General features: G+C 33.1%; 1 protein-coding gene across 1 annotated transcript; it reads right to left on the reverse strand.

Moving 5' to 3' along the window:
- Window positions 1-90: 90 nt before the first annotated feature.
- On the reverse strand, window positions 91-22,956 carry LOC18110034 (receptor-like protein 45). The gene is given in 12 exon segments (XM_052453634.1): window positions 91-853; window positions 18,073-19,123; window positions 19,126-19,268; window positions 19,349-19,498; window positions 19,724-19,894; window positions 20,043-20,117; window positions 20,204-20,362; window positions 20,459-20,533; window positions 20,638-20,793; window positions 20,892-21,325; window positions 22,656-22,741; window positions 22,927-22,956. Coding segments are annotated over 12 exon segments (3,117 nt in total). The 3' UTR covers window positions 91-266.
- Between the last annotated feature and the right edge of the window lie 1,388 nt (window positions 22,957-24,344).

Raw genomic sequence — 24,344 nt, forward strand, 5'->3', positions numbered from 1 at the left:
ATACTCCTACAAATAAACTACACTGAGTTGCATGCCTTGGGTTTGTCTTAGGTATATCCATTACTCGTTCTTACGATTTGAAGGAAGATATATGAGAAAGAACTTGCTGAATGCTGAAAGCAAAATTGTGAAGAAATGATTTTCTTCATTACATTGCTCTAAAAAACACAGCTTTTCAGACATAATTTATACTACTGAGATGAGATAAGATTGACCATCTAAATCTTCCCTTCGAAATGTAGAAACAATGCAAAGTTGAGATTTATTTATACCAAAGGCTTCCAAACTCTGATTCTGAATGGCTTAAGAAGATTGTCCGCAACAAAGTAGTAGCAAGTGTTGATGCTCTTCTCAATGAAATAAAACCATGCTCGCCGCCAGTCTGGGTTTATGTACAAAACTGCAGCTATTCCAAACAGCACCATGATGTACGTCACAACAAAGCTCACACAGAAAACTTGTGCATCAATGATGACGCTACTCTCTTCTTTCTCATCAGTAGAAGGCCCAGGTGGTGGTGGTGGTGGTACTTCTTTGGTGCAACTGTTAAGCAGTGGTGGTCCACAAAGTAAGGGATTTCCCTCGTAGCTGCTCTTACTGAATGTTGAGAATTGTGCAACCATCTCAGGAGTCTTACCAGACAGGTTATTGTTGGCTACACTAAAATAGGCAAGAGAATGCAATTGTACAAGTTGAGGTGGGATTTCCCCATTCAAGCTGTTATTGGAAAGGTCCAAGCTCTCAACTTCACTCAAATTTGAAAGAGTTTGTGGGATTGGGCCTATTAAATGATTGTTGGACAGGTTCAATACATGAATGTGGTTGAGATTCCCAATTTCAGGAGGAATCGCACCTGACAAACTGTTGCAGGAGAGATCCATTCCGGTCATGAAGTACAAAATACTTGGCGGATAAGGATAGGACAGGCTCTTTGTTGCAATAACCAATGGTTCTCGAAGATTAAACTCAGAAGGATATCCTCCGCGGAGGATGAACCGAATAATGCTTTTAAATCTTAGGCACGGTAGAATATGACCAGAAAAATTATTATGAGAAAGATCAATGAAGCTTAATTTGTTCAACTTGCACAATTGCGTGGGTATACTGCCATCAAGATTATTATAACCCAAGAGAAGAAAGCTCAGTTGGGAAGACTCACCAATCCATTTTGGAATGCTACCAGTCAAATGATTATGGCTAAGATCCAACGTTATTAGATCAAAGGATTTCTGAAATGCATGTTCTAGGGATCCTTGTAGCATATTTCGTGACAGATAAACATGCAGGATGTCTGAAGAGTTAAACAAAGATGGTAAGGTTCCAGAGATGTTGTTATTTGAGAGGTCCAAAACTTGAAGAGACAACAGAAAGTCAAATGAAGAGGGAACGCGACCACTGAAGTGGTTATCAGACATGGATAAAAATGTTAAACTTGGAAAATATGATCCTATTTCTCTAGGAATGTGGCTTTCGAAGTTATTGTTAGAAATATCTAATTCAGACAAAGTCTGATGAGGATGAATTGGCAATTGAAAAGTCCCTGAAAGAGAATTGTTGACCAAATGGAGTTCATTTAGGTTTGTGTTGTTCTCTAACAACCAAATAGGAAACCCTCCCCTCATTTTCAGGTTAGAAAAATCAATTATTTGGAGGCTGTATTGATGGAGGAGGAATTTGGGAAAGGAAAATGCTCCACCATATCCATTGCCAGATAAACGAATACACTCTAATTGGAACTTTGGGGCCAAATTATGCTCCTCTAATTCTTCAACATATATTTCGTTATTGCTACCATCGAAATACTTGAGTTGTGAATGGTTGAGAAATGAGCTCAATGAGACGGGGATCTGAAAGTGGTTGTCTGAAAGTGATAACTCTCGGATGGATGTGAGACTTGTAAGAGGAGAGAAGGAAATGTCTCCAATAAAGTTATTGGAAGACATATGTAATTGTTGAAGGGATGTCAAATTTGCCAAACACCAAGGCAAAGCACCACTGAGATCATTCCCACTGATTTCTAGATTTTGGAGATGCTTTAACTGACATAGGCCTGAGAATTTATTGATTCATAAAAATTTTAGTCAGAGAAGAAGCAGAACGCCTAAGGAGGGAAAAGGTGGTCAGACTTACCTTGGGCTTTAGGGATGGAGCCCTTGAGTCGACAGCCATTCAAGCGTAAACTGTTTAGAGTAGTAATCTTCCCGACTATTTGCAGAAAGCTATTATCGACAGTGGAGAAACTCAAATCCAACTCTTCTAAATTCTTGAGAGAAGCCAAGTCTACAATAATCAAACCCACAAGAAATTATGCTCGGTATTCAAGAGCCGGATAATGATAAGGAAGCAAGATGATGAAACCAACAAGAAGCTCCATTATAATGTCCCCGCTACAATCAATTAAATTCCTATAACTAGGAAAATATGATTTAAAGCACGTTTACAAAGAAAAAAAGAACAATTAACAGATATTCAGGATCGCTTTTAGGCATCAATACCACAAATTACCTTTATCTAATGTTGTTCCGAAACTTCCTTCAAGATTATTCTCATCCAAATAAAGGGTCCTGAGGTTTGGGAATTTCGTCAACGATTGCAGCAATGTAAATGGAAGAGCTCTTCCATTTGAGGTGCTCTGAGATAATGAAATGAAGCTTACATTTCCAAAACCTCTAGTATCTGCAGGGGACAGCAGAAGTAAAACAAGTTTTAAGACCTTCTGAGCTTTTATTCTTGAGCAAAATCATTCTCGAAAATACAATTCAATTAATGAGATTTTAGGTTGATCAAGCGGTAAAGCTACCATCAATCAGTGTGGAAAGCAATCAATACCTTTGGATAACACAAATTTGTCAATCTCGTTTCCCTCTAGATCCAGTCTCTCTAAGTTGATCAAAGCATCCAGCTCTAGGTTGTCGAAAAACAGAACTTTAATATTACGTCACAGAAAAAATCACAGATTGGTTTCTAGGAATCAAAAAAGGTGAGGTTACCAGTCACATTGAATGATCCTTTCAGTTGGTTGTACGCTATATCCAGGGATTTGAGAGATGAAAGACCCTTGAGGGATGATAAGGCACTGTCATTGAAGCGATTACCATTCAAACCAAGGGATTCCAGATTTCTTAACCTCAGTAATTCGTCACCAGTACCTATAAAAATACCATAAGCTTTCATGTAACCTGAAAGGATAATGGAGTACTTATGTGTGAAAACAAATGCTCAATCAACTCACAACTCTTTCATACCATGAATGGATTTAAAGCTTTCAATTTCATTGTCACCAAACTCCAACCACCGCAAGCTTGTTAGATTATTCAGTTCTGGCCAAATATAATTGTACCAAGTACAACAATTAAAAAAAGGGCAGTAATTAACATGGTTTTATTTGAGAAAGAAAAGGAGAGAAGTGATCAAGCTTAATTACCATCAACACTAATTGCTCCTTTGAGTTGGTTACCATCTAGATACAGGGTTCTCAAAGAGGAAAGCCCACCAAGGGATGAAAGGATGCTGTTGTCGAATTTGTTTTCGCCTAAATAGAGATCCACCAAGCTGTCAAGTCCTGATAGTCTTTCAAAACCTGCATGGGCATTTCAATCAGTAGCTTGAAAAATATAGAATCTATTCTTTTTTTTTTTCCTGTTGAAATTGCAGTAGCTTGAAAAATATAGAATCTATTCTTTTTTTTTTTCCTGTTGAAATTGCAGTAGCATGCAAATAAGAGATAAACCTTCATTCTCAACACAGCCAACTATAAAATTTCCACTTAAACCAAGAGACTGCAGTTCTTGGAAGGGACGAAACAAAGAGACATTTAGGTACAAATCTCCCAATCCCTCTTCCCTTATGCTTGAAAGATGAAGTTCGACAACTCGTCCTGTAGTGAAATTGCAGTCAACGCCTTCCCAAGTACAACAGTCGGCTACTTTTCCCCAAGATTGAAGGAATGTGCCGCTTGGGTAATTAAAGGAGCTTTTAATCCGCAAGAGAGCACTTCTCTCTTCGTCTAAACACCCGTGACATGAGCACTAGCTTTCTGACAAAACCATAGCATAAATCATCATTGTCACTGCTAAAGAAGTGAACCTGTTTAAACCCATTTGGACTTCTCGATGAAATTATGTATCGAAAAACAACGGTCAGAGGCTTTTTATAGATAAGATCGTTGGATTGCAATTTGCAATATCACAATCAAATGTCGTAATTTTTCCACTGACCATAAACAGAGTCCTCTCTTTTGGCTTATAGTCTTCGTGGATCAACACACTTGATGGAGAAAATTGCCCCCGTTATTTTTTTAAACTGTTTAAAGAAACCCTCATAGTTTAGTGTTAGTTTAGCCCCTCATGTTTATAATAAATTGCCCTTCTTGAAATTGTCCTCTTTTCTAGATTTATTATATTCCAAAAATTAAAAATCCATATCATTTGGCAAAAATTACTACCCATTTATGGCTTATTTATGTTTTTAAATAATTTTAGAATTGCAGAAATTTAGTATGGATATTACTAAGATTTTATTTTTTTACCAATTTAAACCCATGTAATGGCAAACTAGAAATATATCATAGATCTAGGGGAAAAGTTTTAATAAGTTTTTCAAAAAGGGTATATAAATAAAATTATTTATGTGATAATTAAAGTTCTCTCAATCAAGAAATTTATAGAGGGTGGTGACTATCCCCTCCAATTCTCCAAACTCACATTGAACCCACTTAACCCTTGCTTTATCCATCAACACATTTAAATTTTTTGATTAAGTTTGATAGATTTTACTATTTGACACACAAGGACTTAAATAAATTTTTTCCCAAAGACTATATCGTATCTTAAAAGGATAAAAAGTAAAATAAAATATGGGAATTAAAATAATTTCTTGAGAATACCTAGAAGGTTAGTTTTGATTGGTTTAAAATCAACCATTTAAATTGGGTTGTTTTCAAGAGAAACGCACAAATAATTCATTTAAATTTTATATGAGAAATTTTGTGACCAATTCCTCTTCTTATGGCTGGATATGAATGAGTTTATATTGTGATACGGAAACACGGAACATATAGAAAAAAACATGTTTCACGGTATATTATTTTGCGTGTGAATATTTTTTTACTTTTTCTGTTTTCTACAATAATAGAGAAATAGACCAATGAAATATGGCCTTTCCATGCAATGTCTTCCTTACGGAAAAGACAGTGCGCCATCAATGTCAGTCTTGTTTTTGGAATATAATTAATATTGTTTTTTTTTAAATATTTTTTATTTAAAAATATATTAAAATAATATTATTTTTTATTTTTTAAAATTATTTTTAATATCAAAATTTCAAAATAATTTTTATTAAAATATATAATTTTTCATATCAAAATACTCTTTATTATCTCTGGATTTATGAATGGGAAAGCGACGATCACATGTCTTTTCCAAGTGTGAAAAAATCCCATAAAACAATCTAAATAGTCTAAAAAGGTGGCTTGACTTTTCTCTGTGGCGTCGAGTTTCTCTCATAGCTCGCACGTCGGAAATAGATGCACCAACATTGACTTGTACACGTAGTGCAGCGGAAAAGTAAGTTTAATAATTTTTTCTCGGAAATTTCAATTAATATGTGATTTAGAATTATTTAGTGTTTATAAAAAGATTATTGGAATATTAAATATATTTTTTTGATTTTAAGTAATTGTTTTAAGATTGAGTTATCGTAAAAATCATTCAAGTATTCGGTCTCTAATAGCAATGTACATGAACCACTAATAAAAAATTTCATAGACCTATTTACAAAAGAGAGATTATTATATCTTTGAGTGCTAATTCTTTTCTTTTGTATTTTTCAGGTGTTATGTAACTTATGTAGTTTCTCCACAGAAAATAAAAGACATAATATTCTATTTATAGGAACACCTGAAAAACCATATAAATAGCAAAATATCAATTGACCCCTTAAATAATATCACACGTATTATTTCAGAATAATTTTATAAATTTATTCAATCAAGTCCCTACTTGATTTTTCTAGATCTAGAATTATAATTCCATGTACAAATTACATTATAGTCCTTAATTTCTAAAACTTATTTATAATCAAGTCAAACTTGATTAATCATCCAATTTTAATTTCTGACTAATGGTTCTTATATGTGTGACTTATTAGGTTCCCTAATAAGTTTACCAAAAAATAAATTATAATCTTAAATAAAATAGGATTAAATAAATTAATTTGTTATCAATTCAGCAATTAATTAATTTATATTTGAAGATTAAGTACAATGTCTAACTACTTGTCATTATCCCCCAAATATTAGAAAAGTCATAAGTGGTTTGACTTAACCTTTTAGTAATTAGTTTCTTAGTATAATTATTATCCCTTCATCAACAATGTTCTGATTTAGATATTATAGTATGGAGTGTGTCTACTATATTAAATCATGTTTATTCTCAACATTATAGCTATTGATGTTTTAAATAAGATTTGAAACTCTTTTCAAATCTCATTGCTATTTGAGAACAGATGAAACATTTTTCCTAATTCACCTTGGGTGATGAATACTCTCTTGATTGCGTAAATACCTTTATATAGTTCATGTTATACCTAATATTTACCCATTTGTTATCCTTAATTAGAATAACGTGTAGTTGGATCAAAACATAACACTCCTTATATAAGATAACTTAGTGATCTAAAATCTAAGGACCATTGACACAACTGTCACATGAGCTTTTTTATAGACACAAGTGATTTCTTCATATGAAATTCTTATACAGATCAATTCAATGTACATGTTATCTGAAAAAAAACCTATATATTAATTCTAGGTATCCCTCATACCTCAGTTTATGAGAATAACTATTTCTTTTCATAAAGGAAAGAACATAATATGCATTAGTCTCAACAACTCTAATTAATATCCAGTCTTAATAGAGTATTAACCAATGATATTTTAGTAACAATGTTTTAATGCAATAGGAATCCTATAATTATAACAACTTTATAATTTCTTTTGCATAGTATTTTTATTCCAAGAACTTTATCTTTACTCTAAATTCATTAATCATTTTTTTATGAATATTAAAGATAAATAAGCTTTTATTAATAAATTAAATATATTTACATGAACAAAGTCAATGCCACATGTAACCAACTGATTGGCCACAAGGCATATACACTAATAGTTTGGGTCCTACTTTGTTTGTAGTAAGTGGAAATTTATGACATTTGATTGTGATATTGTAAATTACAATCTAACGATCTTATTTATAAAGAGCCTCCGACTGTTGTTTTTCAATACATAATTTCATTGAGTAGTCCAAATGGCTGACTACTAAGTGGCGCTTGGGTCTGGTATGCGTGCCAGACCCACACTACCTTAGACTTGAATGAATACCAAGTCCAAACTCCTTGGATCTGGTAGGCGTGCCAGACGCATGCTACCTTGGATGTGGTGTGCTTCCAAGTCCAAGCGTCTTGAACTTGGATGAATGCCAAGTCCAAGCTCTTTGGATCTGGCAGACGTGCCAGACCCACGCTACCTTGGATGTGGTGCGCTTCCAAGTCCAAACGTCTTGAACTTGGATGAATGCCAAGTCCAAGCTCTTTGGATCTGGCAGACGTGCCAGACCCACGCTACCTTGGATGTGGTGCGTTGCCAAGTCCAAACGTCTTGAACTTGGATGAATGCCAAGTCCAAGCTCTTTGGATCTGGTAGGCGTGCCAGACCCACACTACCTTGGATATAGTGCACTGCCAAGTCCAAGCATCTTGGATTTGACTAACTGTTAAGTTCAAGTTTCTTGGGTATGACATACATGCCAAACCTGCACTACTTCGGACTTGACTGACTGTCAAGTCCAAGCGCCTTGGATCTAACATGCGTGCCAAACTCACATTACCTTAGACTTGACTGATTGCAAAGTTCAACGTTTTGGATCTAACATGTGTGTCAAACTCACACTACCTTGGATTTGGCTGATTGTCAAGTCCAAGCATTTTGGGTCTAACATGTGTGCCTGACCCACGTTATCTTGAGCTTGGCGCATTGCGAAGCCTAAGTGCCTTGGACTTAGTTGAATACCAAGTTCAAACGCCTTGGCACAAGCATGTGTGCGAGACCTACACTATCTTGGGCTCGGCATACTGCCAAGCCCAAGCGCCCCAAGCACCTTGGACTTGGCCGAATACCAAGTCTAAACGTCTTGGGTCTAATATTTATGTCAGACCCATATATTTTAAAGAAGTAGACAAAAATTAAATAAAAACTTAATAAAATTGACTAATCAAAGACTTAATTCTAAAATTTTATTTTCTTTCAAGGACTATAAACTTCTGAGCGGACCATCATACCCCTTTTCATTTTTTTTTTTGTTATGAATCTGTGATTTTTTTTTATCAATTGATGATTGGTTTTTTCGTATTATAATGCCTCTTTTATTATTTATTATTCATTAGAACCTAGATGTTCGTGTGATATTTGCGATAGCTCATGTTGGCTTTACATGAACGAGAGCAAGACGCCTCATTTACCTTTTGTTGTTGTGCCTGAAATGGCAGAACTGGGGAGAGGATAATTAACACAAATAAAGTGAATGTATTAAAAGATGATGTGATGAGAATACAATATTTCTTGACAAAGAGACGAGAGTGTAGGGCTAGTTTAGCTATTGTTTCCCTTTTTTTCTAAAAAAATCGCATGCTAATTTCAAAGTTATTAAAACTGTCATGATTTACGGCTTGGTCCAAACCTCATGTGACGGGTTAATGTATTATCTTGGGTCAAGTGAAACAATTTTTTTTTAAAATATTAATATGATATTATTTTGATTTTTTTAATGATTAAATTAGATTTTTTATTATATTATAGTTTCATATCAATTCTTATTTGATTTTTATGAAATCTAGATAGATTGATTCTAAGATCCAATAAATCATAACTCAAACAAAACTAGTAGACCTTGTGTATACTTGAACCTTACAGGACCACTAGCTATCGATAAACATTGCATCAGCGGCAAATTTTGACTCATTTGAAATCTAGGGAATCTGCATACGACTATCCCTTATGCCATTGATTAATTACACCACGATTTCGATTCGTTTGATTTTTTTTTTTAGTTTTAAGAACATCAAAATGCAAACGTACCTAGCATATAAGTTGCACTCCAATTTTCATTAAGATACAAATGTTTGGTAAAAAAAATGAAGTTTGTATTTCTTATCTTCAACTTTTTAGAGCGGTAATCACTTAAAAAAGTTTTAACTCTAATTAAGAGTATAGGATTATTTGTTTTTTTAAAGCGAGATTTGTTGTAATAATTAGTAGTTATTTTTTATTTTTATGTGATAAAATTAAACTTCAATCTTTTAAATAATTACAGTCTCAGTATTTACGTAGCTATGTTTTTTTATTTGACAAACTATTTATATTATTATTTTTTGCTCTTATTACTTGATATTTTTTTGATTAAATGAACAAAAAAAAAATATTGTTTTCTATTCATTTTATTTAGTTTTACACATGTTATTTTTCTTATATCCACTTTAATAAATGAAAAATCACTTATGTTCTTATTTATCATTTTGATTCTTATAGATATTCCGGCGATGTAAATTCACTTTTTTAGAATTTGCACAATGTGCTGCAGGTTTGAGTGCCAACCCAGGAAATCAACAGTTATCTAATTCATGTTATACTAGTTATGATGATAAAGTTTTCCTCTCCATATGACAGCTAAAATGCAATTGAGGAGGATAGTTATCAATGATTGATATCCTGTTTTAGCTAGAAGTATACCGAACAAGGTTCATGTATCCATTATTTTTGGTTTCCTTAAAAATGCACTTCTAAATTTCTTTGATGAATAACTTTGCATTAGTGTAATGGTTCAGCTAAAATCTTTGAGTGTTTTTTTTGAATTGGATAACTGTTGTTTTCGATTTATAATTTAGTTTAGATTGCATGTATTTTTATATAATTAAGTTCATCTTGATCAAAATAAAATCATAATATATATATATACTAAATAGATATTAAAACTTGCAATGTATAGCAAAACAATTTTTTTTTTCTTTTTTTCATAAGAGTAATTGTATTAAAGGAAAGAAACTATATAGAGTACGAGGGGCATACCCCAAGAAGTATAAATGCTTGTTACTTGGTCTATTTGACAAAAAATAATAAGAAAAAGAAGCAGAATCTAAAAAAAAAAACCTGAAAAAGGACAAAAACAGATTGTGAAGACAAATAACAAATAAGTCGGTCGATTGGTTGATTATATATGAAACTGTGCTAAATAGAATCTCGAAATTAGCAAGAGAAATTATATCTCATGACTTTCAGAGGCACCAAATAGACCTAAAAGTAACTGGGATATGAAACATGGTTCGAGCTCTATCAAAAAGGACTGGATCAAATAAAAAATGCTTTTGCAAGCATCCTGATGAGATCAATAAATCTTATGAAAGACTTGATTATATCTCTCACACTAGATGAAGTAAATCGAGGTTGAGAGGGCTAGCCAAGCAAGTAGATGCGTAAATTTCTTTTTTTTTTTTTCAAGTGCTTGTATGCCCATTAGAGTAGATGATGCCATGTTAAAGAAGGCCAACTTATAGAGGTCATATTTGTGATAGCACCCTAAACTGTAGCAGAGAAGTGACACTAAAAGAATAAATGTTCATGTGTTTCAGCCTGCAACCCACAAAGAATACATGTCGAAAAGGGAATGATCTAAAAAGCATGTAGTCTATCCATGATGTTGAGATGACCAATAGAGGCAAACAACATGATAAAAGAGTGTTTCAGGATGAAACCTGGAAACCAGAGAAGATGGTGCATAAAGTCTATGGGTTTGGACTCTCTAAAAACCTCACATGCCAAGTCAATAGAGAACCTCCCTAATGAGTTACTGTTCCAGACATAATGGTTTGGTAAGACACTCCTGGGTTAAAAGTAATCAAGTCCTATATAGGTTGGAGCTCTAGACTACCCGATGGAAAAGCCCAGGTACCATCCTTATTGATGTTTGAGACCTTAGCATTCCACGACAACCCAATAGAAGTGAGCACCCTAAAAGGCACTAGGTCGCATAACCGTTACCCATATGGCAACCACTAGTCTAATCACAAAAAGGTAGTAATTCCATTACAAATACCGGAGACGAACTTCCTTTTACACCAATCTTTGATGAGTAGAACCTTCCTCTATGACCAAGAGGACATTGAAGAAGGCATGACATGTGAGAAGGATTTGTCTTTAAGCAAAACATTATGGACCCATCCCGACTAAACTGATGATCTATTTAATAGCAGTCGCTAGACATGCTTGAGAATAACTGCTTCATTCTAAGTTGGGACGTCCCTCTTCATTTTTAGGCCATCGTTCTTAAGGGATAACAAACATAGACCCAAACTACCTTAGCCCCTGAGTGGGAGATAGAACAATCTTTCTAAAGAAAGGCAACCAAGATACCTTTAATCCTTTTAATAATAGAGCAAGAGAGAATAAACATGGAGGACCAATAAACTTAGATGGAGAAAAGAAATGATTTGATTAGTTGAAGATGCCTAAAATAAGTAAAAAAAACTAAGGTCTACAACTTAATCTTGGAGAGAATCCACTCTACTAAAGGCTTACAATTAGAGTGAGTCAGTTTGGTAAATATCAATAAAACAACCAAGTATCTTATTGGCTGAGAACCTAACCTGAAACCCACTTAACCCTTGCTTATCCATCAACACCTTTAATTTTTTTTTTTCAAAGACTATATCGTATCTTATAAATTGGGTTGTTTTCAAGAGAAACGCCCAAATAATTCATTTAAATTTTATATCAGAAATTTTGTGACCAATTCCTCTTCTTATGCCTGGATATGAATGATTTTATATTGTGATACGAAAACCCGGAACATATAGAAAAAAATAATGTTTTACGGTATATTATTTTGCGTGTGAATATTTTTGTACTTTTTTTGTTTTCTACAATAAAATAGATAAATGAAATGGTCTTTCCATGCAATGTCTTCCCTACGGCAAAGACAGTGCTGCGCTACCAATCAGTTTTGTTAGAGCTTGTTTATTTTTATGTTTTAAAAGAAATTAAATTAAATTTATTTTTTTATTTATTTTAAATTAATATATTTTTAATGTTTTTAAATTATTTTGATATGCTGATGTCAAAAATAATTTTTACAAAATAAAAAAGCATTATTAATATATATTTTAACACAAAAATTATTTAAAAAACATCTATAATCATTCAATCAAAGAAGCTCATGTTTGTAGAAAATGACATCACGCGTACGCAACTAAAATTCAAAGAGACATAGACAAATGAAATGGTCATCGCATGCAATGTCTTCCCTACGGCAAAAACAGTGCCATCAGTGTCAGTCTTGTTAATGGTAGTAGAAAATTCAAAGAGTCTAGCTACGAGTGAAATGCTTTGCTTTGTGGACCACCACGAAGATTTTTACAAGAGGAAGGTTGAAAATATTCCAAAAAAATCGAATAAAAAATTGAAAACTAATGAAATAATTGAAAAACCAGCATCTTGCCACTTATTTCATTGGCTTGGTCATAGGTTTTACAAAATGGTTTTTCACTTTTCTTTTTAATATATCTTTCAAAGTTCGTTCTACAAATCTTCTATAGGGTTCTTAATGTTTTTATTTATGACATTCAAAATATTTCTTTTAAAAAAATTAAAATAATATAGTTTCATTTTAAAAAAAAAAGACTGTCTAATCATTTAGGTTTCACTAATCGTTTCTTTAATTATATATATAAATTTTTATAAAAGTTCAGTCTGAAATAGGTATTAAAATAATATGATGTTGAGCCAAATTGAATTTAATAATAATAATAATAATAATAATAATAATAATAATATAATCAGCTAGTTAATATTGTATTTTAATATGATGTAAATGTTTTTTACTTAAAAATATATTAAAATATTTTTTTAATTTTTTATATTTTCAATATTAACTTATCAAATAATAAAAAACAATAAAAATTAAAATAATATGATCTTGAGTAAAATTGAATTTAATAATAATGGTATAATTAGTTAATTAATATTGTATTTTAATATAAAATGAATGTATGATATTACGGTGTAAATATTTTTTACTTGAAAATATATTAAAATATTTTTAAAATTTTTTAATATTAACTTATCAAATAATAAAAAATCAATAGATTTTTTTCAATTTAACAAGACTGTAACTTTGTCCTTGCAGCGAAGCTCTGCTTTTTTTTCTAACGTTTCTACCGAGCAAAGTTGCAACAGAACGAATCATTTCTTTTCATTTATGCTTTGTAGATTAGTTCCTTTACTAGTCATACAGTCCCATTATATTAGAGTTAGATTTGTTATTGGACGGTACGAAACATTAGTTTAGTCAAACTTGAACCCGTTCATAATAAAAAAATTTAAAAGCATTGATCATGGCTATTAAGAGTATGTTTATTTTTGTATTTTAAAAATATATTTTTATCTTATTTTTTTTGGTTTCAAGTTATTTTTTTGTAATTGTAAAGTGTATTAATATTAAAAATAAATTTTTAAAATATAAAAAATATTATTTTAATATATTTTTAAGTAAATTTTTTTGACTGAGATAATAATACACTGAAACTTAGAGATCTGGGATTTGAAATTAGCAGGTTATGTATCATGAACTTTTATGAGGCCATAGAAAGAGATGAAAAGACTTGCAAATGCGGTCGAAATATGGAGATTTAAGATGATATTCACGGGCTTCCAAATGATTTGAGATGGCCCAGCCCAAGGATCCAAAGTAAAAGAAACAGACATTGCTTGTCGCCGCCCAGCCCGAACTTCCAAAGGGAAAAAAAAGAGAAGACATTGCATGTCTTGGCCCAACCCAATTGTCAAAGGAAAAAAAAATTGAGATGGCTGCACAGTAGATTTCAAGTTCGAGTCAGGACATGCACCTCTTGTAAGAACCTGGGACAGCCGAGATTTTACTCTCTCGTCTGAGTCCACAGAATGCGTTTTTCGGGAGATAGAATTTGCTCGAATCTAAAAAAAAAAAAAAGGTAATTGAGGGGGGCGAGACTCCTGTGTTACCGACCATTGAATTAATTGTCTTTCTGCTGGCACTATTCACGATGTAATGCTAAAACTTGGGAATTTCCTCGAAGAATCAATGGGACAATAAGCCAAATAAAGAAGACTTTATTACATGTGGAAAAACATGCGACGACGACGACGAATCCCATCCAAACCATACGGTCGATAGCGTGGAATTGAATTCCAGTGCCATGCAAGTGGGCAGTTTAATACAATTCAAAATTAGGTAGACTAAAGTTTTTTTTTGTTAAATATGGTCCTTGTTCTTTCAATTTTAATTTTCAGCCCCAATTGACTAATTGATCATTAAGTTCCTCTCAAAACTAAAAACATGATTGATACGGCAAATTAAAAGAAATGTAAACAGAAAATAATATGGCAAGGATGAAATTGAAAATATTAAAAGTTTGATGATGGAAAAGAATCATTGTTCAAAATAAACAACGCAATCCATAATAACTATTTTTTAAAATAGTGAATGTCAAATATGTTTTAGTTGTTGTTGTTACTATATAAGGGAAGATATTTATTGAAATCCAATTTTTCAGAAATATAATTAGAGATATGCACATTATAAGGATTATATATGGAGCATTTTACGAGAAACAATAAAGAAGGAAAGTATTTTTGGTATTTTTAGATTATTTTGATATGCTAATATAAAAAATATATATTATTATAATATAATTTTAAATAAAAAATATTTTAAAAAATAATCAATAATACACTTTTAAATACCATCATAATTTACAGCATTATAACTTTGTTTGAGGAAGGGCAATTATTTAAAAATATTAAATTGAAAGGCCAAATAGATTACTCATCATTGGGTTCATGATCCCCAAGCCTCTCATATATTTCTAATGTTTTGGTGGACTTGCATCCTTTTGGAACTTCAATGAATGAAAGGATCCTTTCAGAACTTGGAGGGTTTAAAATTTTAGCATGTTAGCATTTTGTTTTGCTCTACATTGCAAGTTTTAATGTCTATTTAGTATGAACTTAATTATATAAAATTGCCTTGACTCGAAGTCAGCTGAGGAAATCTAAACCATCTTTTTTTCAGTAGACTTTTTAGATGGTTTTACTGGGTTCTTGATACACATGACGAAGAACACGCAATCATCCGTTTATAAACGCCAAGATAGTAAAATGTGTTTTCCATAGGAGGAAAAAACCTTGCGGGCACATCGTGGCTGGCAATTTTGACCACTGCTAACAGCTTTCTTTTCTTTTGTCTTAGCAGGTGGCCCATCGAGCCATCATCAGGTCAAGCGATGAATGAATGCAGCAACCTTCTTCTTCGTCATAGCGTGTAATTTTCCACAACCACTAACAAGACTGACAGCCACTGCATTATTTTCGGCCGTAGGGAACACGTCGCGCGCGATGACCAGTTCTTCTGTCTCTTGTAAAAAGTAAGAGTAAAATGCAAGATTTTTCAAGGTGTTCTTCAGCAGTCCCCAGATCTTGGTGTCAGGGTTTCATCAATCAACCTGTTGGCAAATTGGTCTCTGTTTTTATTTTTTTTAAAATACAAAAACAAACATGCTTTTAATAGCCACGGTGAATGCTTTTTTAAATTTTTATTATGAATCGGTTCAAGTTTGACTAAACTAATGTTTCATACCGTCCAATAACAAATCTAACACTAATCTAACAAATCTTGAAACAAGAAAATTTAAAATCCTATATGAATGGAATTGTTGATTTGTAGGATAATTTTGATATCTCCAAGAGCATGATTATTTGCACTCGTGCTATTTGATAACAATATCAAAGAAGGGAGACATGATAGCTGAGAAGGATTAGAATGGTGAAGGTTTTGAAAAAAAAAATGAAAGAAAGAGTTAAATTAATTGAAATCTTGATTTTCATTTAACTATATTATTTAAATTAATTTGAATCTTGAATTTTATTTAAATATATTATTAACAAATAAAAAGACGATGTTGCTAAGTTAGAATTGACATTGGTAGGATTTGAGAATTTCTTGATTAATAACCTTCTCAAGTTTCACCTAACCCATAATCCAAGATTTGCTCCAGATCAACCTTGGATGGGGTTCAAAAACGACGGTGAAAAGTAAAAGGAACGTAACAGAGAGACGAGAGTCGTGTGTGTTCCCAGCCATTGAATTAATATTGATGTAAACCTAAAACTTGGGAATTTCCTCGAAGAATCAATGGGACAATAAGCCAAATAAAGAAGACTTTATTACATGTGGAAAATCATGTGATGACGACGACCAATTCCATCCAAACCACAGGGTCGATAGCGTGGAATTGAATTCCAGTGCCTTACAAGTGGGCTGTTTAATACAATTCATGAACGAACACTTTCTCAACTTTTTCATTGTAAAAGACAGCAGTTAATTAAATTGATCTGCTACTGCAGCAACAACAATTTAATATTTTTAAGCCCTTCCTCAAACAAAGTTATAATGCTGTAAATTATGATGGTATTTAAAAGTGTATTATTGATTATTTTTTAAAATATTTTTTATTTAAAATTATATTATAATAATATATATTTTTTATATTAGCATATCAAAATAATCTAAAAATACCAAAAATACTTTCCTTCTTTATTGTTTCTCGTAAAATGCTCCATATATAATCCTTATAATGTGCATATCTCTAATTATATTTCTGAAAAATTGGATTTCAATAAATATCTTCCCTTATATAGTAACAACAACAACTAAAACATATTTGACATTCACTATTTTAAAAAATAGTTATTATGGATTGCGTTGTTTATTTTGAACAATGATTCTTTTCCATCATCAAACTTTTAATATTTTCAATTTCATCCTTGCCATATTATTTTCTGTTTACATTTCTTTTAATTTGCCGTATCAATCATGTTTTTAGTTTTGAGAGGAACTTAATGATCAATTAGTCAATTGGGGCTGAAAATTAAAATTGAAAGAACAAGGACCATATTTAACAAAAAAAAACTTTAGTCTACCTAATTTGAAGTACATAAGAATCGTTTCAAAGCTTCAGTCCAACTAACAATTCCAGAGCATTCACACAAAATAAATTCCAGAGCTACTCTGTTCCAGTTGACATTTCCAGTTAACACGGGGTAAATGAAAACTTTACCATTTTCTGCCTTATTCAACAGATACTCCTACAAATAAACTACACTGAGTTGCATGCCTTGGGTTTGTCTTAGGTAATATCCATTACTCGTTCTTACGATTTGAAGGAAGATATATGGGAAAGAATTTGCTGAATGCTGAAAGCAGAATTGTGAAGAAATGATTTTCTTCATTACATTGCTATAAAGAACACAGCTTTTCAGACATAATTTATACTACTGAGATGAGACAAGATTGACCATCTAAATCTTCCCTTTGAGATGTAGAAACAATGCAAAGTTGAGATTTATTTATACCAAAGGCTTCCGAACTCTGATTCTGAATGGCTTAAGAAGATTGTCCACAACAAAGTAGTAGCAAGTGTTGATGCTCTTCTCAATGAAATTAAACCATGCTCGCCGCCAGTCTGGGTTCATGTACAAAACTGCAGCTATTCCCAACAGCACCATGATGTACGTCACAACAAAGCTCACACAGAAAACTTGTGCATCAATGATGACGCTACTCTCTTCTTTCTCATCAGTAGAAGGCCCAGGTGGTGGTGGTGGTGGTACTTCTTTGGTGCAACTGTTAAGCAGTGGTGGTCCACAAAGTAAGGGATTTCCCTCGTAGCTGCTCTTACTGAATGTTGAGAATTGTGCAACCATCTCAGGAGTCTTACCAGACAGGTTATTGTTGGCTACACTAAAATAGGCAAGAGAATGCAATTGTACAAGTTGAGGTGGGATTTCCCCATTCAAGCTGTTATTGGAAAGGTCCAAGCTCTCAACTTCACTCAAATTTGAAAGAGTTTGTGGGATTGGGCCTATTAAATGATTGTTGGACAGGTTCAATACATGAATGTGGTTTAGATTTCCAATTTCAGGAGGAATCGCACCTGACAAACTGTTGCAGGAGAGATCCAATCCGGTCATGTAGTACAAAATACTTGGCGAATAAGAATAAGACACACTCTTTGATGCAATAACCAATGGTTCTCGAAGAGAATACTCAGAAGGATATTCTTCGAGGAGGATGAACCAAATACTGCTTTTAAATCTTAGGCAAGGTAGAATATGACCAGAAAAATTATTATGAGAAAGATCAATGAAGCTTAATTCGTTCAACTTGCACAATTGCGTGGGTATACTGCCATAAAGATTATTATAACCCAAGAGAAGAAAGCTCAGTTGGGAAAACTCACCAATCCATTTTGGAATGCTACCAGTCAAATGATTATGGCTAAGATCCAACGTTATTAGCTCAAAGGATTTCTGAAATGCATGTTCTAGGGATCCTTGTAGCATATTTCGTGACAGATAAACATGCAGGAGGTTTGAAGAGTTAAAGAAAGATGGTAAGGTTCCAGAGATGTTGTTATTTGAGAGGTCAAAAACTTGAAGATACAACAGAAAGTCAAATGAAGAGGGAACGCGACCACTGAAGTGGTTATCAGACATGGATAAAAATGTTAAACTTGGAAAATATGATCCTATTTCTCTAGGAATGTGGCTTTCGAAGTTATTGTTAGAAATATCTAATTCAGACAAATTCTGATGAGGATGAATTGGCAATTGAAAAGTCCCTGAAAGAGAATTGTTGACCAAATGGAGTTCATTTAGGTGTGTGTTGTTCTCTAACAACCAAATAGGAAACCCTCCCCTCAATTTCAGGTTAGAAAAATCAATTTCTTGGAGGCTGTATTGATGGAGGAGGAATTTGGGAAAGGAAAATGCTCCACCATATCCATTGCCAGATAAACCAAGACGCTCTAATTGGAATTTTGGGGCCAAATTATGCTCCTCTAATTCTTCTACATATATTTCGTTATTGCTACCATCGAAATACTTGAGTTGTGAATGGTTGAGAAATGAGCTCAATGAGACGGGGATCTGAAAGTGGTTGTCTGAAAGTGATAACCCTCGGATGGATGTGAGACTTGTAAGAGGGAGAAGGAAATGTCTCCAATAAAGTTATTGTAAGACAAATCTAATCCTTGAAGGGATGTCAAATTTGCCAAACACCGAGGCAAAGCACCACTGAGATCATTCCCACTGATATCTAGATTTTGGAGATGCTTTAACTGACATAGGCCTGAGAATTTATTGATTCATAAAAATTTTAGTCACAGAAGAAGCAGAACGCCTAAAGAGGGGAAAGGTGGTCAGACTTACCTTGGGCTTTAGGGATGGAGCCATTGAGTCGACAGCCCCTCAAGCGTAAACTCTTTAGAGTAGTAATCTTCCCGACTGTTTGCAGAAAGCTATTATCGACAGTGGAGAAACTCAAATCCAACTTTTCTAAATTCTTGAGAGAAGCCAAGTCTACAATAATCAAACCCACAAGAAATTATGCTCGGTATTCAAGAGCCGGATAATGATAAGGAAACAAGATGATGAAACCAACAAGAAGCTCCATTATAATGTCCCCACTACAATCAATTAAATTCCTATAACTAGGCAAATATGATTTAAAGCACGTTTACAAAGAAAAAAAGAACAATTAACAGATATTCAGGATCGCTTTTAGGCATCAATACCACAAATTACCTTTATCTAATGTTGTTCCGAAACTTCCTTCAAGATTATTCTCATCCAAATTAAGGGTCCTGAGGTTTGGGAATTTCGTTAACGATTGCAGCAATGTAAATGGAAGAGCTCTTCCATTTGAGGTGCTATTAGATAATGAAATGAGGCTTACATTTCCAAAACCTCTAGTATCTGCAGGGGACAGCTAAAACAAGTTTTAAAACCTCCTGAGCTTTTATTCTTGAGCAAAATCATCCTCGAAAATACAATTCGATTAATGAGATTTTAGGTTGATCAAGCGGTAAAGCTACCATCAATCAGTGTGGAAAGCAATCAATACCTTTGGATAACACAAATTTGTCAATCTCATTTCCCCTTAGATCCACTGTCTCTAAGTTGATCAAAGCATCCAGCTCTAGGTTGTCGAAAAACAGAAATTTAATATTACGTCACAGCAAAAATCACAGATTGGTTTCTAGGAATCGAAAAAGGTGAGGTTACCAGTCACATTGAATGATCCTTTCAGTTGGTTGTACGCTATATCCAGGGATTTGAGAGATGAAAGACCCTTGAGGGATGATAAGGTACTGTCATTGAAGCGATTAACATTCAAAACAAGGTATTCCAGATTTCTTAACCTCAGTAACTCGTCACCAGTACCTATAAAAATACCATAAGCTTTCATGTAACCTGAAAGGATAATGGAGTACTTATGTGTGAAAACAAATGCTCAATCAACTCACAACTCTTTCATACCATGAATGGATTTAAAGCTTTCAATTTCATTGCCACCAAACTCCAACGACAGCAAGCTTGTTAGATTATTGAGTTCTGGCCAAATATAATTGTACCAAGTACAACAATTAAAAAAAGGGCAGTAATTAACATGGTTTTATTTGAGAAAGAAAAGGAGAGAAGTGATCAAGCTTAATTACCATCAACACTAATTTCTCCTTTGAGTTGGTTACCATCTAGATACAGGGTTGTCAAACAGGAAAGCCCACCAAGGGATGAAAGGATGCGGTTGTCGAATTTGTTTACGCCTAAATCGAGAAACACCAAACTGTCAAGTCCTGATAGTCTTTCAAAACCTGCATGGGCATTTCAATCAGTAGCTTGAAAATATAGAATCTATTCTTTTTTTTTTTTTCCTGTTGAAGTTGCAGTAGCACGCAAATAAGAGATAAACCTTCATTCTCAACACAGCCAACTATAAAATTTCCACTTAAATCAAGATATTGCAGTTCTTGGAAGGGACGAAACAAAGAGACATTTAGGTACAAATCTCCCAATCCCTCTTCCCTTTTGCTTGAAAGATCAAGTTGGACAACTCGTCCTGTAGTGAAATTGCAGTCAACGCCTTTCCAAGAACAACAGTCGGCTACTTTTCCCCAAGATTGAAGGAATGTGCCGCTTGGGTAATTAAAGGAGCTTTTAATCCGCAAGAGAGCACTTCTCTCTTCGTCTAAACACCCGTGACATGACCACCAGCTTTCTGACAAAACATCATTGTCACTGCGAAAGAAGAGAACCTGTTTAAATCCATTTGGACTACTCGATGAAATTATGTATCGAAAAACAACGGTCAGAGGCTCTTTATAAATAAGATCGTTGGATTTATGGCTTATTTATGTTTTTAACAGTTTAAAGAAACCCTCATAGTTTAGTGTTAGTTTAGTGTTAGTTTAGCCCTTCATGTTTATAATAAATTGCCCTTCTTGAACTTGTCCTCTTTTCTAGATTTATTATATTCCAAAAATTAAAAATCCATATCATTTGGCAAAAATTACTACCCATTTATGGCTTATTTATGTTTTTAAATAATTTTAGAATTGGAGAAATTTAGTATGGATTTTACTAAGATTTTTACCCCTCTATGATTTTATTTTTTTTACCAATTTAAACCCATATAATGGCAAACTAGAAATATAAAAAAGTAACTAAACCGAAAATTTTCTGTGATCAATTTCGGTTCGGTTCGGTTTTTATAAAAAAAAAATAACCAAACATAATTTTTTTTTTAAAAAAACCAAAACCGGTTCAAACCAACCGGTTTCGGTTTGGTTCGGTTCGGTTCGGTTTTTTAGAACAAAAACCGGTTCAAACCGGTTTGGCTTGATTTTTTCCGACTTGACTCGGTTTTTTGATTTTGACTCGGTTTTTTCCGGTTTGGCTCGGTTTTTTTCTGGTTTCGGTTCGGTTTTTTCAGTTCCAGGCTTATAAAATCAAAACCGAACCGGTTGGTTTTTTCAAAATTCTAATCGGTTTAATCGGTTTTTTTTCACGGTTCGGTTTTTTCAGTTATTTTTTTTCCAGTTTTCTCGGTTTAATCAGTTTTTTGATTTTTTTACTCACCCCTAAAATATATCATAGATCTAGGGGAAAAGTTTTAATAAGTTTTTCAAAAAGGGTATATAAATAAAATTATTTACGTGATAATTAAAGTTCTCTCAATCAAAAAATTTATAGAGGGTGGTGACTCTCCCCTCCAAGTCTCCAAACTCACACCGAACCCACTTAACCCTTGCTTTATCCATCAACACATTTAAATTTTTTGATTAAGTTTGACAGATTTTACTGTTTGATACACAAGGACTTAAATGATTTGTTTTTTCAAAGACTATATCGTATGTTATAAGGATAGAAATTTCAAAATACGGACTTGTTGATAAAAAGTAAAATAAAATATGGGAATTAAAATAATTTCTTGAGAATACATCACGCGTACGCAACTAAAATTAAGCTAGTCATCGCAACCACACATAAACAAGTTGCTATTTTAACTTAAATTTAATAATAAATAATAAATATGATGGGTACAAAGGGGAGAATATACAAATGAAGTGGTCATCGTTGCGTACAATGATTGATTTTTGTTGAGTGCTTTGGTGAACGTTGTTAGGCACAGTAGCTGCTAGCAGCTATAATTTGCAAGAAAAATAGAGTTTTGTACCTTTCCAATGGTGCAATTCTCTTGTGCAATTTGGAGATTTCTGTTGCAGATGTGTGGAATTTGCAGACATGTGGGTGATTGGCAAGCTGAAATTCATGGGACAATGTCAAATCTCCAGAATGTTTTGCTTCCGAGACTTATTTGCCGGTTGTTATTTTGAAATTTATGCTGGCTTATATTTATTTCAGAAAATTTTATTTAATTAATTGAAACAGGATAGGTTCTATCTGTTTTTTGAATTCAAATTAAACATAATGCTACCTCTATATACCAATACAAGAATGTGTGCAATTCTTCCCATTTTCCTGATTTTAAAATATACAGCTATTATACAATTATCTCTGCCACTCAACTGTATATGGAGCTAGGGATGAAAGAAACAGCAGAGTTCATGATGGGATTGGCGCGCCCAGAAGCTCAGGTCAAATCGTGGGAGATTCAAATGGTTAAATGCACACTTTAAGATTTCAGATTTCCACTCTTATGAAGAAAGCTTGTTCTAAGTACTCTAAACATGATCTAGTCAGCAGGATCTAATCAGTTATTTGTTTATTTATTTATAGTTTTTGTGAATTTTTTTAGTAGATTATTTTTCATAGATGTGAGACCTAGTTTGATCTGATATATTTATTTTGAAGTCCCATTATATTAGTGTTACATTTGTTATTGGACGGTATGAAATATTAGTTTAGTCAAACTTGAACCCATTCATAATAAAAATAAAAAAAAATCATTGACGGTGGTTATCAAAAGAATATTTATTTTTATATTTTAAAAGTATTTTTGAAAAAAATTAAATTTTTATTTTATTTTTTTTTAGTTTCAAGTTTTTTTTTAATTTTAAATCGTTTTGATGTATTAATATTAAAAATAAATTTTAAAAAATTAAAAAAAATATTATTATAATATATTTTTAAAGAAAAAATAATAATAATAAAACTTAGATATCTGGGATTTGAAATTAGCAGGTTATGTATCATGAACTTTCATGAGGCCATAGAAAGAGATGAAAAGACTTGCAAATGCGGTCGAAATATGGAGAGTTAAGATGATATTCACGGGCTTCCAAATGATTTGAGATGGCCCAGCCCAAGGATCCAAAGTAAAAGAAACAGACATTGCATGTCTCCGCCCAGCCCGAACTTTCAAAGGGGCAAAAAGAAAAGACATTGCATGTCTCGGCCCAACCCAATTGTCAAAGGAAAAAAATAAAAACAGAGAGACCAATTTGCCAACAAGCTATTATAATACAACCCACAGGTTGATTGATGAAACCCTGACCCCAAGATCTGGGAACTGCTGAAGAACACCTTGAAAAATCTTGCATTTTACTCTTACTTTTTACAAGAGACAGATGAACTGGTCATCGCGCGCGACGTGTTCCCTACGGCCAAAAATAATGCAGTGGCTGTGGAAAATATTTACACGCTATGACCAAGAAAAAGGTTGGTGCATTCATTCATCGCTTGACCTGGTGATGGCTCGCTGGGCCACCTGCTAAGACAAAAGAAAAGAAAAGAAAGCTGTTAACAGTGGTCAAACTTGCCAGACACGATGTGCCCGCAAGGTTTTTTCCTCCTATGGAAAATACATTTTACTATCTTGGCGTTTATAAATGGGAAAAAGGATGATTGCGTGTTCTTCGTCAAGTGTATCAAGAACCCAGTAAAACCATCTAAAAAGTCTACT

Source organism: Populus trichocarpa, chromosome 6 (genome assembly GCF_000002775.5).
Source record: "Populus trichocarpa isolate Nisqually-1 chromosome 6, P.trichocarpa_v4.1, whole genome shotgun sequence".
Taxonomy (NCBI): domain Eukaryota; kingdom Viridiplantae; phylum Streptophyta; class Magnoliopsida; order Malpighiales; family Salicaceae; genus Populus; species Populus trichocarpa.